Source organism: Tupaia chinensis, unplaced genomic scaffold (genome assembly GCF_000334495.1).
Source record: "Tupaia chinensis unplaced genomic scaffold, TupChi_1.0 Scaffold139072_1, whole genome shotgun sequence".
NCBI classification, from domain to species: domain Eukaryota; kingdom Metazoa; phylum Chordata; class Mammalia; order Scandentia; family Tupaiidae; genus Tupaia; species Tupaia belangeri.
Genome location: NW_006198962.1, coordinates 489,538 through 504,921, shown reverse-complemented (window position 1 = coordinate 504,921; position 15,384 = coordinate 489,538). Strand labels below are relative to the sequence as shown.

At 44.6% G+C, this 15,384-nt stretch overlaps 1 protein-coding gene across 3 annotated transcripts in view; it reads right to left on the bottom strand.

Moving 5' to 3' along the window:
- Positions 1–273: 273 nt before the first annotated feature.
- Positions 274–15,384, bottom strand: part of COBL (cordon-bleu WH2 repeat protein) — a 213,294-nt gene continuing 198,183 nt past the window's right edge. For all 3 annotated transcript variants that reach the window (XM_014592962.2, XM_014592964.2, XM_014592963.2), the window contains one exon: positions 274–1,664. In XM_014592962.2, the coding sequence (XP_014448448.1) occupies positions 1,647–1,664 (18 nt within the window). In that variant the 3' untranslated portion in view covers positions 274–1,646. The remainder of the gene's footprint in view (positions 1,665–15,384) is intronic.

Here is a 15,384-nt window from a genome sequence, read left to right as displayed (position 1 = left end):
GAGGTCTCTCTCCATCTCCGCTGGACTGTTTCATCCCCTTCTCCTGATGATTTTTCTCCTTAGTGCTTAACCTGGAAATCTACTCACCACTGGATACTTCAGGGTGCATCCCCACTGCGTGTGAACTCTAGGAGGTGGAAAGTTTTGTCTGTTTTGGAATCTGCTGCAATTCAGTGTGATGTGGCCATGTTTGTTGACTGGATAATGAATCCCTCCTCCCCGTTTTCGACCTGGGATATCCAAACAATTACAGTATGAAATTCACACAACAGCTGTAAGTCGATTTTCTTTTATTTGTGGCACCAAAAGACAAATCATAGACAGCTATGACTAAGAGCGGGATTGGCTGGTGGCTCCTTCCCCCTGATCAAGTTTCGCGCGTGATTCAGAGGAGAAAGAGTAGAGTTTCCATTCTACTGGATGCCGGATCAGAAAGAGTTGCGAAACAGTAAGATAATCTCATCATATTTGTTTTTTCACTAAGGTAAAGATTTTATTTCACAAACTCCTTTTGATTTCTATTATTCTTTCAAAGAACATTATAACAAAGTGTTTTAAAGGAATCTATGAAAAATGACTGCTGGAGTTACACTTCATTACGAATACTGGTGAGTGAGGGCCGTGTGCTGCTGCAGGCCTGCCATTCAACACATGGCAGCCACCGATGCCGGCAGGCACGAGCATCAAGCCCGACCCTTAACCGCAATGTTAAGCGCGAGTTTGATCCCATCTCTGGGACATGCAGACACCCAACGTCCCCACAACTGAGCCCTCTGCAGGGTTTCATCTGGCTCCTGGGGACGTCTAGGCTCTGTGTACAGCACCCCCGGGGGATCTGCTCCACTTCATAGCCCAATGGGGAACAGCAGTCCACGTGGGCACCAACCCTTCACTTGGGGTCGTTCTGCTCTCAGCCACCTGCACCTCTGGAGGACTCGGGAATGCCCTATCCACTGGGTCATAGACAGCTGTTACTTTGGGTGCTAACAGTTGACTAGTAGAAGTTTAAGCTGGTCAGAACAACTCCTGTGACCCTCTGCGAGGTGCGAGCCCCAACTATTTGAGGAATAAGAATCCAATAGTGTTATGACCCCACAGAGTCACCTTTGAAAAGGCTTCTCCATGCTTTTTCTTACTATCCAAATGCACAGCATCATGGAGCATAGAACAGTCAGATCGTTTCAGATGATTTATATATATATATATATTTTTTTTCCCCTATAATTTGAAAGATTTAAACAAGGAAACGGTTTTAACCATCTATATGTGGTAAAAATCTCAAAGGCCCAAAATTCCATCTAAGGCATCATTCTGTTCACCTTGCCCATAAATATAATTAAGTGTGAGTGCTGGGCTCCAGCGTGTATATTCCTATTAACCTGCCAACAAGAATAGTTCATTGGCAACTTCGAATATGCAGAGGCAAAGCACATTTCCTTGGCACACCAGCTGCACAGCAGAGCAGCAATTTTTCCCCTTAGTTTGAGCCATTCTACAGGAACACACAGGAAATCAACTGCAGGCAATTTGGCCCGCAGACAAGAAAGCAACTCCAAGTCTTGATGTTCCTTGCCACGTGGAATCCTTGAGTGGTGACTGGGCAGCTTACTGGTGGGTCCTGCAAATATCTGACCTTCCTTGATGGCTCACACAAGCAAGGGCACCTGCAGTGAAGAAATTTATAAGGTTATTTCGTGCAAGCAGTGTTGAAGAGCTGCGAGCACAACCCTCTCGTCACAGCACTCTTGGAACACACTGTAATTTTACATGGGTACTGTCTACCTACAGTACTACCTACAGCCCCAAGAGAAATCTCTCTGGAACACAAATATACTTTGAAGCATTCAATGACCAGGGCTGGATGGTGGTGCAGAGGCAAGATCCAATGCTCATGGAGATTCCTCCAGGTTGGCATCTGGAGACCTCTTGGAGTATGCCAGGCACATCTGTGCCCATGATTTGGGGCTGGCAGAGGTGGGAGGTAGATCAAAGCACTGAAACCTAGTTTCTGTGTGTGTTTTCTTTCTCTTGCTCATAGAGATACTGAAATAAATCAATCTTTTTTTTTTTTTTTGGAGAGATTTTCACTGTAGGGCGCGTGTGCTCGCCAGACAGACAGAGAGAGACATAGAGACAGAAAGCGAGAAATCACCCCCCAGGGGGGATGGTCACGCCGCAATCCCTTCTCCTCCATTCTCCTCTCAGGATCTTGGGCATGCACGCACACGCGCCCGGCGTGAGTTTTAAGCCACCGGGTCCAGGACACGAACCACGGTCGACTACGTGGGAGTCCAGCGACATAGCCATTACGCTAACTGCTGGTTCCCTGAAATAAATCAATCTTTCAAGGACTTATTATTAGATTCAAAGAGAAACATAGGAAACCACTGGTAGGCCACATGCATATTTTCAGGACCCTGGCCTTCTCCCAGTGCCCTATGTTGCCCCCACTGGTCCCCCGGCCTGTGATGATGTCCTCTCTCTCCCGACTGGAGTGGGGGCTTCTGGGGCATGAGTCATGCAGGACTCACCACCCCATCTCCAGTGGCCAGTACTTCCCGGGAGCTGCATTGTCTGTTGGGTGGATGAACGAATGCCAACTCCCGAGTTCATGCTCCATTCGGTGAGAACGTTCACACTCCCACCGTCAGCTCAGCCCCTCATCACTGCAGAAAATGTGATTCAAGGAATGTTGATGAAAGCACCAAGGACTTCAAAAACGTTTGTAGAAAAGTGGAATTACTGTATAAACTTATTCTGGTGGAAATAAAGGGGGGAGATCCACTGGGAGTGGTTTTATAATATGCATCTCCATGAACTCTTTGAAGCCCCTTATTATATCTTCATTCTCTAAGTTTCTCCTTGTTCTCTGGCACCTCTAACGGCAAAACTCGAACTGTGTTTTCAAGAAGGGAATGGAATCATGTGGAACTGTGTGAACTGGATTTTGCCCTAGTGTTTCACTGGGTTCAACACATTCCATATCGAATTGTGCTGAGACTGGCAATGTGAGCCACTTTTTCAGCGTGTTATCAAAGTGAATTTTCAAGGCACAGATTTCTCTGAACCTAACAACCACCATCACCTCCAGTACCACCTTGACAGTGGCAGAACATTTCCTGTGTGCTGTCCCTGCCAGACCCCATTCCAAGCACAGCACAGGTCCAATCATTAAGCACCACTCAACAAGATCAGTGATGTCCTAGTGCCACGATCAGCATTCCAGGCATTGCCTCCCATACAAAGACAAATAGACTGAGATTCAGTATCTGGGAGGAAGGACTCACTTCCTATGAGATACACAGGCAGTGCCTTCTCTGTGTTCTCATGGAGGAAAGACAAACGAGGCTAACTTGCTCAAATAAAACCCAGCAAGCAGCAATCTTTATCAGTCCCAATGGTCTGCTCACCCATGTGATGAGCATGTCTTTTCTCTGGACAGGGACCAGTACACTCTCAACCTCCCAGCTCCATCAATCTCCCTTGACCCCAGGTGGCTTTATGTTCAGCTGTTCCCATCACCCTGGGCAACCTTGCAACAAAGCTTAAGAAAGAGGAGGTGGATGATGACAGCTCTAACAGTAGCTACCATTTATGAAGTGTCTTCTTGGTGCCAGGCACAGGCTCAGCCATGTGCATATTCTCTCTCAATTAGTTCTTGCACCAATCTCACAGATGAGAAACAAAGCCCCAGCACAAGTGAAAGGAGGTCAGGGTGTCAACTGAGGTTTGACGCTGAGGCCTGCTCTCCCCTTTCCCCACGTTCCTCCCTACCCTTCTCTTATTTAGCTCCCTGACCTCTTCTCCTTGGGCTCTGTAATATTGCAGCATTTTTGTTTTCTTCTTTTATTTCTCTCCATAGGGCACATGTGCTTGCCAGAGAGGGACAGAGAGAGGGGGACAAAGAGAAAGTGAGAAATCACTCTCCAAAGGGGATGGTCGTGCCTCAATACCGTTCCCTTCATTCTTTTCTTGGGATTTTGGGCATGCACACCTATATACCTGGCATGATTTTTTGGGACTAGAACTGTTTTGGCCATGTGGGAGTCTAGCACCTTAACAACCACACCACCCAATGGTCTCAATATTGCAACTTTAATGGCTATCCGTACATAGGCAAGGACACAGCTCTCATTCTCCATGGGGTGGATATTTGCCAAAGACCCTACTTTAACTTACTAATAACAGGAATTGCATGATCCAAATGTCCATGCCCACCACTCTAAATTCATATGTTGAGGTCCTTCCTCACTTCAAGGCACTGGTATTAGGAGGTAGGGCCTTTAGGAGGTGATTAGGTAGCGGAGTGAGGGGGGGGGGTGACGACTCATGAATGGGATTAGTGCCCCCATAAAAGGGGCCCCAGGGAGCTCGTTTGTCCTGTCTCCATGAGAACCCTGAGAGAAGGCACTGTCTGTGTATCTCATAGGAAGTGAGTCCTCCCTCCCAGACACTGAATCCACAGGTGCCTCCATCTTGGACTTCTAGCCTCCGGAATTGTCAGCATAAATGTCAGTTTATTATGCATATGGATATCCAATGGCTGCTGCGCTATTTGTTGGAAGAAAAGTACCTCTTCTCCACTGAATTCTCTACATACCTTGGTCAAAAATCAGTTATCCATATATGTGGATCAATTTCTGGACTCCTCATTCTATTCCATTGGTCTATCTTGATGTCAGTACATTGTCTTAATTACCGTAGTGTCATTATAAGTATTGAAATTAGGAAGTGATTCTTGATTCTTCTTTTCCTTCTTTCTTACTTTTACAAAGTATTAGGTAGTCAGAAAAGTCATGACACATTTTTGGACAGAAAACCAGAAAACTACATCAAGACTTTCCCAGTGACCCAACTGTTCTAGTTATTATCATTATTATTTTTACAAAGATTTTCACAATAGGGGAAGTGTGCTTGCTGGAAAGACAGAAAAAGAGAAAGTGAGAAACTGCCCCCCCCCCCGCAGGGGGGATGGCCCTGCCTCAATCCCTTTTCCTCGTTTCTCCTCTCAGGATTTTGGGAGCACCCAGAGGGAGCTTCAAGACACCAGGTCCAGGACTCAAACTGCAGTTGACTATATGTGAGTCCAGCACCTTAACCACCACACCACCTGCTGGCCCCATAGTTCTGGCTATTTTAAGTCCTCTGCATTTCTACAGGAATTTTGGAAACAACTTTTTAAATTTTATTTTTAAAAAAAAGCCTATAGAGATATTGATTGGGATTACACGGAATTCAATTTGGAGAGAATAGGCATGTTAATAATTTCAGGTTACCAAAACAAGGTATAGTTATCCATTTATTTAGGTTTTTAAAAATTATCTCAGCAATGTTTGGTGGTTCTGCACATCTTTGGTCAATTTATTATTAAGTTGTTAACAATTTTAAATGATATTTAAAACTTTATTATCATTTTTCACCGTTAATTAGAAATAGTGTATTTATAATATGACTGTATTTTGCAATCTTGCCAAACTCACATATTAAGTTTGAAATCTATTTTGTAGATTTCATTGGGTTTTCTATATAGAAAATCATATGATCCATCAATAGGTGGATCCCTCCTCACCCCAATCGTCTTATCTTCCTCCCATCCCGTCCTCTTTTCTCCTCTTTTGTTCTTCCTTTCCTTGCCTGGTTGCAATCAGTAGAACCTGAAGTACAATGCTGAACAGAAGCAGTAAGAGCAGACATTCTTGCTTTGTTTTTGATCTTGGAAAGTAGTTACTCTTCCACTATAGACGATGATGTCCACTATCAGTTGTTCACTGATGCTCTTTTTTATTCTGAGGAAGTTTCGTTCTTTTCCTACTTTACAAGGAGCTTTTTGAAAATCAGAAATGGATGCTAAATATTGTCAACTGTGTTTTAATATATCTACTGAGATAATCTTGCTTTTTTCTTTTTTGGTTTGTTCATACATGAGAAGTTATTTTAAAGTGTTAACCTAATCTTACATTATTGAGATAAACCTTTTTTGGTTATGATGTATTATATTTTTTAAGTGTTGCTACATTCAACTTGCTTGGTTCCTTAATTTATTCATTTTGCATCTATGTGAATAAGGAATACTGTTTTATAGGTTTTCTTATTTGTAATGTCTTTGTCTGGCTTTCTATCAGGGTAATATTGGCCTTGCTGAATGAATAGGCAAGTTTTCTTTTTTTCAATTTCCTTGGCAAGTTTATGCAGCAACTTGTAAAATGTAGTTAGTTAGTTAGAACCCATTAGTGAACTCACCTGGCTCTGAAAGTTTTGTGTGTGAAGTATTGGGGTGGGGGATGGTTTCTGACTTCAAATTAAATTGCTTTAATAATATGAAGCTATTCAAGTTATCTAGTTTTTCTTGAGTGAGCTTTGTGTTTTGAGGTTTGTGCAATTTGAGTCTTTCAAAGAATATGTTGATTGCATAAAGCTGCATATAAAAGTTCCCTATTTTCCTCTCTGTAGGATCTGTAGTAATGTTACATCTTTCTTTCTTGACATTGGTAATTTGCTTCTGTTTTTTTTTTTTTTTTCTTCTGATAGATCTAGCTACAGAGGTTCATCAATTTTATCAATCTTGTCAAAGAACAAAATTCTTGCTTTAATTGATTTTTTGTTGTTTTTTTCATTTCACTGATTTCTACTCTCACATTTATTATTTATTCTGCTTACTACAGATTTATTTTTGCCCTTTTTATAGTGGAATTGAGGTAATTATTTGCAGCTTTTCTTCTTTTCTATTATAACAATGTGGTTCTGTAGAGTTTTTTCCTAAATACTGCTTTAGTGGTATCACACAAATTATAATTTTACATTGCATTTAAATTTACATTCTGTTCAAAATACTTTCCAATTTAACCTTTTACATTTTTTTATTTGACCCATATATTATTTAGAACTGTGTCATTTATTTTACTTACAAATATTTGAGGGGTTTCCAGATATCACTTTGTTATTGATTTCCAATTTTATCCAGTTGTGGTCACAGAACATATTTTGTATTACTTGGATTGTTTAAAAATATAATTATATTAACTGCTTTAATATCCTCCTCTGTTAATTCTAACGTGCCCATTTTAGGCCAGTTTTCATTGATGAATTTTTAAAAATCTATAATGTTTCATATTATCTTGCTTTGCTGTTGGCTTGGTACTTTTTTATTGGATGCCAGACATTGTCAATTTTACCTTGGTGGGTGCTATATATTTTTGTATTCTTATTCTTGAGCGTTATTCTGGGATGCAGTTATGTGGGAACTGTGTGATCCTTTCAGGTGTTGCTGGTTAAGATTTGTTGGGCAGTATGAGGGCCATAATTGAGTCTAAATATGGCCCCCTACTGAGGCAAGACCCTTTGAGTACTCTCTCCAATGCCCAGAAGTTATGAAGTGCCCTAGTCTAGCTGGTAGAAACTGGCACTAGTTTTGGCCTATGTGAGCTCTCGGTACTGCTCCGTCTAACCTATTTTTAGTCCCTGTATCTCTTGTATGTGGTAATCAGTGCTTTGCTAACTACTCTAGAGGGCCCTTCTGAAAGTCTCTGCTGCCTGAAGCCTAATGATTTGAGTACTTCTGCTCTCATATTTTTCCTGAGTTTTAGGTTGTTTCATGTTGGATGGTAAATATGGTCCCTGAAATTCCGTTTCGGCTATAAGCAGAAGTTCTCAGGGATTCCTTTTAATAAGCAGGTGAGGACTGAATGTATTTACAATAGCTCTGTCTTGTTCCTTCTCTTCTCTTTGCACTGTCAGCAGCAGAGACTAGTCCATTTCCATGGTTCTGGGTTTGCAGAACGTCTTCCAACTTCTGCTCTTTATCCAGCTTCCCCTAGCTCCAACTGTCCTAGCTACAGCCATGCTAGTGCAATTCCCCCTTTGAGCCAGATGATGTAAAGAGCCACAAATGATCCTGAAATATGTGTGTCTGTAAGTTCTAGTATATATATGCATACACACATACATATGTCCTGGAAACTGGACATTTTATTTAATTTTTTGTTTCAGTTTTATTCTCCCCATAATACTTGTCCAAAACCAAACTCAAATGCAAAGAGGTGAGTTCAAAACAGATTTTGAGGGCTGGTCCTATAGCCCAGTGGTAAAGGAAGCCAGATTCTACATGATTGACTGGTTTGAACACTGACCATGGTGGTTTGAACATGCTGGGTGTATGTATGCCCCAAATTCTGACAGGATGGAGAAACAGAAGAGAAGGGATTGTGGTGCAACCACAGCCCCTTCAGGGTGCTTCTTCTCTTCCTCTCTCTCCATCTCTCGCTGGTGAGCACATGTGCCCTCCGACAATTAAAAAACATGAAACAAAATAGGTTTTGAACTCATCAAAAAGTCATCTTGAGATTTATGCATTTTAGTATATGTAAATTTTATGTCAAAGTCAACTATAAAAATATTAAGTTTTAATAATATACACACTGAATTATTTAGGAGTGAAGCAAACTGATGTTTGCAATGTACTTCAAAATTCACAATAAAAACTTCATGTGGGTAGGCAGAGGGTTAGACAGGTGGACAGACACATATCAAATACTATAAGATGTTATGATAGCCTCCTCACGCTAAATGCATAGGTGTTTTCTGTACAATTATTTTAACTTTTCAATACCTTTGAAATGTTTGATAACAAAATAACAGAAAAAAATCCTTTCTAATAGCAACAGAAAATGGGGTTTGTGATTAAACTGGGTTTATCAAAAGTTAGAGTTAGAAGTGAGGTCTTGGTGGGCTTCCAAGCAACCGTTTAGCTGGCTTTGAATTTCCTACAAATGAAAAATATAAATTCCACCTGGGTTTTAAACACTGATGTGTGTAAAAGCCAAGAGCTCCGAGTTTGGAGCATGACGTGCATCTTGGCTGGTGAGTCTCGGAGTTAGTCATCCTCTCTCGCCCCTGCTTCCTTCACTGGTAAGAGGGGAATAATGATGTCCAGGTTACAGTTTCCAAGAGCGGGGGGAGACGGCCTCTGCAGGGGGCTCAGTGCAGGGACTCGTGACACCCAAGATCACATCATTTCACAGGGCTTACCCAGCGGCTGGTTTCAGACGGCTGTAATGAAGGTTTGTGGCGGGGGAAGTGGGCTGTGGGCACTTCTGGTTCATCAACAGCTTGGCATACTGGGAGGAGCCTTTTGGAAGAGGCTGTTACATTTTGCTCAGACAAATTCCTCAGGGCACACAGGGAGAAGTGGGAGTGCTGGCCAGTGAGAGAAGGTGAAGGGCAAGACAGCAAATCAAGGTGGGCCGAGCACTCTCCACTGTCCCAGGGAGCAGCTTGCAGAGGACTGGCTGGAGTCCAAGGTGAGCATCGCAGGCTCCCTGTGCTGGTAAACGCCCGAGCTTATGCTTACAGGTGCACTGGAATAAGTATCATGGCCACTTTAGGTGTGAACAGTTATCAAGAAATTAGGAGAGTACTTAGGAGGGGAAAGGAACACTCTTGACATTTGGTGTGAAAAAGGAAATTTCAGAAGGCCAGCATGGAGATCTGGCTAGGAGACAACTCAGCCCAACAGAGCTTGGGACACAGTTAATACCAATGTCACATAAGCCTGTACTGATGTCCAATAATAACAATCCAGGCTTCAGCTACATTGGTAAGTGACCATACTCTAGATCGAGGCAAGGGAGGGAGATTCTGCTGTCAGGGTCCTGCTTCTGTGACCACTGAGCCAGCTCTAGGACACCTGTGATCACACAGGGTATGCAAGGGAGAGGGAGAGCAGGTGTCCGTGCAAGGGGAGGGACCTGCACAGCATGGCAGTGTAGTTAGGAGGTTCTCTGACATCCCAAAGGTTCAGGTTTCCTATGAGAGTCTCTTTGACTTCAGTGAAACAAAAAGATAATGAAGGGACAAGACTTAGCAGTTTGAGGCCAGCATGGACAGCTATAAAAGCATGCAAATTTAATTTTGTTTCCTTGCCTGCCAAGGTGTGTAATTTTTACATAGACAGAGGCAAAACAAACAGGGATGCTAGGGAAATGGTGTTTTAGGGAAGCGAAGAAGCCAAAGGAGCACCAAGATTCCCTTATTATGTTCCTGTCTTCGAACTTGGGAGGATTAGATCCCAGGTACTGGCAGACTCACAAGGGAGTCAGTCACATAGCCGTCGGCTAACTTTGCTAGATGGAAACAGGGCCTAGGATGGGGCCTAGAGATACATAAACTCATCTTATTTTCCAAAGGAAAAGAAGGTAGGTTCTTCCAAATTGAAGTCGATTCTTGGCAAGACACCGTCATGATTATGAAAGAGATGAGTTACGAGCATGTGGACACCAAGTTATTCTAGAAGGGCCAGGACCCAGCATGAGAATGAGTTCTCTCTGTCCCTCCCTCTCCTTCCCTTTCTTCTTATGATAAACAGTTACTGAACACCCACTGTATGCCAGAAACTGTACAAGGTGTGAGGGGATGTGACAGGCAGGATTCATAAAGCTCACGGTGTGGACAAGGCAGACCTGCCGCCAGTCACGCCGGTGTCAGAGCAATGACTGCTGTGTTTTGCATTATGAAGGAAAAATGATGTGATGTTTTAACCAGGGAACCTAATCCAGCGTGCCGACTGGGAAGGCTTTCTGAAGTTTTGAGGTTAATACAGGGGCAGGATGCAGGATGAGTGAGATCGTGCTGGTAAAATGTGGGAATGGTTTTTCACGAGTAAGGAACAGTATGTGTGAAGCCCGAGAATGGTAACTGCATTAGGAGTTCTGTGTGCAGAAAAGACAGGTGACTTGGTGGGGCTGTCCCAGGAAGAGGAATCGGGCAAAGGGGCAGCAAAGAGACGGTGGACGACGCTGGATCTCAGAATGACTGATCTAACGGCCATGTACCGGAGGTCTGCAGAAAGAGCAATGCAGGCCCAGCATGTGATGCAATTGTTCTGAGGATCCTTTTCATGTCCTGACATAAATCACTGCTCCCCAGTCCCAGGAACTTGGAGTTCCTGAACCCACATGTGAAGACGCGTAGGCTTAGAGGAAAGGTTTGTTGTTTCTCATCCCTGGCTTGGAGCCTCCTGAGTCTAATCACTTCTCACCTGGTCTACCGTCAAGGCCAAGGGTCACAACACACACGCACGTGGTCTGTATTGGTTAATTCCTGCAATGGGAAAACCAGCACCTGTGAGGGCCCAGCTGGGAGGCGGGAACTCGGGTGGCCTGAAGGACTTCTGTCAAAGCGTCAGGAGCTGACACGATGTCTGGGCACAGCAGCCACACGGACCTCATGAAAGGCCAGGATGAATCACTAACCATATCTGCTAAAGGGAAGTATAGCCTTAATCCGGGAAGGTGGGTGGGTGCTCTCTGCTCCCCTGAGAGGAAAGGTGGACTCTTAGCCCAGACAGAATGGCTGCTGAACAGTCCCCAATCAGCATCAAGCTCTGCCCCCCTCATGGTCTGTCTGAGAGCTCCCGGGGTGCAGATGTTTCTCTGTTTGTATGTCTAGCCCGAGCAGCAGCTACCACAGCATCCGGACTTTGGTGCTACCAATTTCTGGTAGATTCTTCAGAAATGCTTGCAGGGTGGAGTGCTGGGCACGTGAGTGTTTTCACATAAATATGGAATAAGAGGGCATGTGCAGTATGCTCTGGACCCTCTGAAAGAATGCATTTTTAACAGATTGACAAAGGTTGTCCGATGCACACAAGTTTCCCTTCATAAAAACGCAGGATTGAGTGGAAGGAAGAAGTGAAAAAGGGGCTGGGGAGAAAGTGGGTGTCAATCTGAACACTGCCTTCGGGAAAAGTGAGCGTTCCCCTGAAGAAACAGACCTAAGCTCTACTCGCTCTTATGCAGAACTACAGGAAAAACACCAGCAGCTGAAGTTTCTTGGACTGTCAAGGGCAGAGGCATTATGTGATTAGCATTGGGAAGGCAATGTAATTTCAATTGCCTTGAAAAATGCAAAGTCCTTGTTAAGGTAATTATTCCTTCTACATCTAATTGACTGTTTTGTTTGACACAGGCTGCATTTCTGCCCATGTGAAACTTCTTCTGAGTTACAGGTTGGGTGAACAACTGCCCTGGTTTACCTAAGACTGTCCTGGATTTTAGCACAGAAGGTCCCATGTCCAGGAAACCAACCCCCCCACACTCCAGGATGGTTGTTCATTTTGGACAAAAGACTGGAGGAAATGCAGGAGAGGGGACAGGGAGGAGGGTCTGAGGGCTCAGGCACTGCAGCCCCTCAGGACAGCCTGAGACAGCCAGAGGCAACTCTCAGTTCCAGGCTGTTCCAGCAATGCCAGTTCTGAGTCCTTCATTCATTTTCTCCCAGAAGAAAACTGAGCGAAATTGTTATTAGTGGGTGTCTAGGACCTCACAATCAACAGATCCTAAAGCCCCTGTCTGTATTGTATTTTCTTGAGGTTATTACAGCTTTAAAAGTCCAAAGTGAAAGGAAGCTAAAGCTAAAGAAATAATAGAGGCGTGATGCCAGCAGGTGGCGCAGTGGTTAAAGTGGTGGACTTCCACATGGTTGACCATGGTTCAAGTCCTGGACCTAGCAGTTTGAAACTCACATTGGGCACATGTGCATGTGTGCCTCAAATCTGGGGAGGATAATGGAAGACAAGGGATTGTGACTGGCCACCCCTCTTGAGGGGTGATTTCTTGTCTATTTCTTCATTGAGCACACATGCCCTATGCCAAAAATCTCTCATTAAAAAACAGAAATAATAGAGGCAAAGTTCACAAAGTTTGATGTTCAATTACCAAAAAATCCACCAAAGTGACCAAAGTATATTAGCTGCAAAGACAACATAAACTTCCCCGGTCCACACAGAGAGGAAAGTCATTTAACTGGGTGAGCTCACTGCCTGAACCGCAAACGTTTCCCCGACGCTGAGTCTACCACTTGGCCAAATGAGGAGACAGAGCGTGAGACAGTGGGAAACAGTCGGGCTAAACGGGACCAATCCCTAGTTCTAACTTAGTCCCTCTGGGCCCAGCTCCACCTGTATATCTCTGATAGCGGCTGAAGGGAGGCTGCTCAGGGCAGGGAACACTCAATTCCTGGCCTCCGAAGTCCCATTTTCCCCAGCAGGCCCTGTGTGTTGTAGTAGTAAGGTTGTGCAAGTGGAAGAGAAGGAACTGAGTCACTGGGCCATTTGGGTGGGGAGGGCATGTGATGCAATTGTTCTGAGGATCCTTTTCATGTCCTGACATAAATCACTGCTCCCCAGTCCCAGGAACTTGGAGTTCCTGAACCCACATGTGAAGACGCGTAGGCTTAGAGGAAAGGTTTGTTGTTTCTCATCCCTGGCTTGGAGCCTCCTGAGTCTAATCACTTCTCACCTGGTCTACCGTCAAGGCCAAGGGTCACAACACACACGCACGTGGTCTGTATTGGTTAATTCCTGCAATGGGAAAACCAGCACCTGTGAGGGCCCAGCTGGGAGGCGGGAACTCGGGTGGCCTGAAGGACTTCTGTCAAAGCGTCAGGAGCTGACACGATGTCTGGGCACAGCAGCCACACGGACCTCATGAAAGGCCAGGATGAATCACTAACCATATCTGCTAAAGGGAAGTATAGCCTTAATCCGGGAAGGTGGGTGGGTGCTCTCTGCTCCCCTGAGAGGAAAGGTGGACTCTTAGCCCAGACAGAATGGCTGCTGAACAGTCCCCAATCAGCATCAAGCTCTGCCCCCCTCATGGTCTGTCTGAGAGCTCCCGGGGTGCAGATGTTTCTCTGTTTGTATGTCTAGCCCGAGCAGCAGCTACCACAGCATCCGGACTTTGGTGCTACCAATTTCTGGTAGATTCTTCAGAAATGCTTGCAGGGTGGAGTGCTGGGCACGTGAGTGTTTTCACATAAATATGGAATAAGAGGGCATGTGCAGTATGCTCTGGACCCTCTGAAAGAATGCATTTTTAACAGATTGACAAAGGTTGTCCGATGCACACAAGTTTCCCTTCATAAAAACGCAGGATTGAGTGGAAGGAAGAAGTGAAAAAGGGGCTGGGGAGAAAGTGGGTGTCAATCTGAACACTGCCTTCGGGAAAAGTGAGCGTTCCCCTGAAGAAACAGACCTAAGCTCTACTCGCTCTTATGCAGAACTACAGGAAAAACACCAGCAGCTGAAGTTTCTTGGACTGTCAAGGGCAGAGGCATTATGTGATTAGCATTGGGAAGGCAATGTAATTTCAATTGCCTTGAAAAATGCAAAGTCCTTGTTAAGGTAATTATTCCTTCTACATCTAATTGACTGTTTTGTTTGACACAGGCTGCATTTCTGCCCATGTGAAACTTCTTCTGAGTTACAGGTTGGGTGAACAACTGCCCTGGTTTACCTAAGACTGTCCTGGATTTTAGCACAGAAGGTCCCATGTCCAGGAAACCAACCCCCCCACACTCCAGGATGGTTGTTCATTTTGGACAAAAGACTGGAGGAAATGCAGGAGAGGGGACAGGGAGGAGGGTCTGAGGGCTCAGGCACTGCAGCCCCTCAGGACAGCCTGAGACAGCCAGAGGCAACTCTCAGTTCCAGGCTGTTCCAGCAATGCCAGTTCTGAGTCCTTCATTCATTTTCTCCCAGAAGAAAACTGAGCGAAATTGTTATTAGTGGGTGTCTAGGACCTCACAATCAACAGATCCTAAAGCCCCTGTCTGTATTGTATTTTCTTGAGGTTATTACAGCTTTAAAAGTCCAAAGTGAAAGGAAGCTAAAGCTAAAGAAATAATAGAGGCGTGATGCCAGCAGGTGGCGCAGTGGTTAAAGTGGTGGACTTCCACATGGTTGACCATGGTTCAAGTCCTGGACCTAGCAGTTTGAAACTCACATTGGGCACATGTGCATGTGTGCCTCAAATCTGGGGAGGATAATGGAAGACAAGGGATTGTGACTGGCCACCCCTCTTGAGGGGTGATTTCTTGTCTATTTCTTCATTGAGCACACATGCCCTATGCCAAAAATCTCTCATTAAAAAACAGAAATAATAGAGGCAAAGTTCACAAAGTTTGATGTTCAATTACCAAAAAATCCACCAAAGTGACCAAAGTATATTAGCTGCAAAGACAACATAAACTTCCCCGGTCCACACAGAGAGGAAAGTCATTTAACTGGGTGAGCTCACTGCCTGAACCGCAAACGTTTCCCCGACGCTGAGTCTACCACTTGGCCAAATGAGGAGACAGAGCGTGAGACAGTGGGAAACAGTCGGGTAAACACCTCCAAGGGACTAATCACTAGTTCTAACTGAGGCCCGCTGGGCCCAGCTACACCTGTATATCTCTGATAGCGGCTGAAGGGAGGCTGCTCAGGGCAGGGAACACTCAATTCCTGGCCTCCGAAGTCCCATTTTCCCCAGCAGGCCCTGTGTGTTGTAGTAGTAAGGTTGTGCAAGTGGAAGAGAAGGAACTGAGTCACTGGGCCATTTGGGTGGGGAG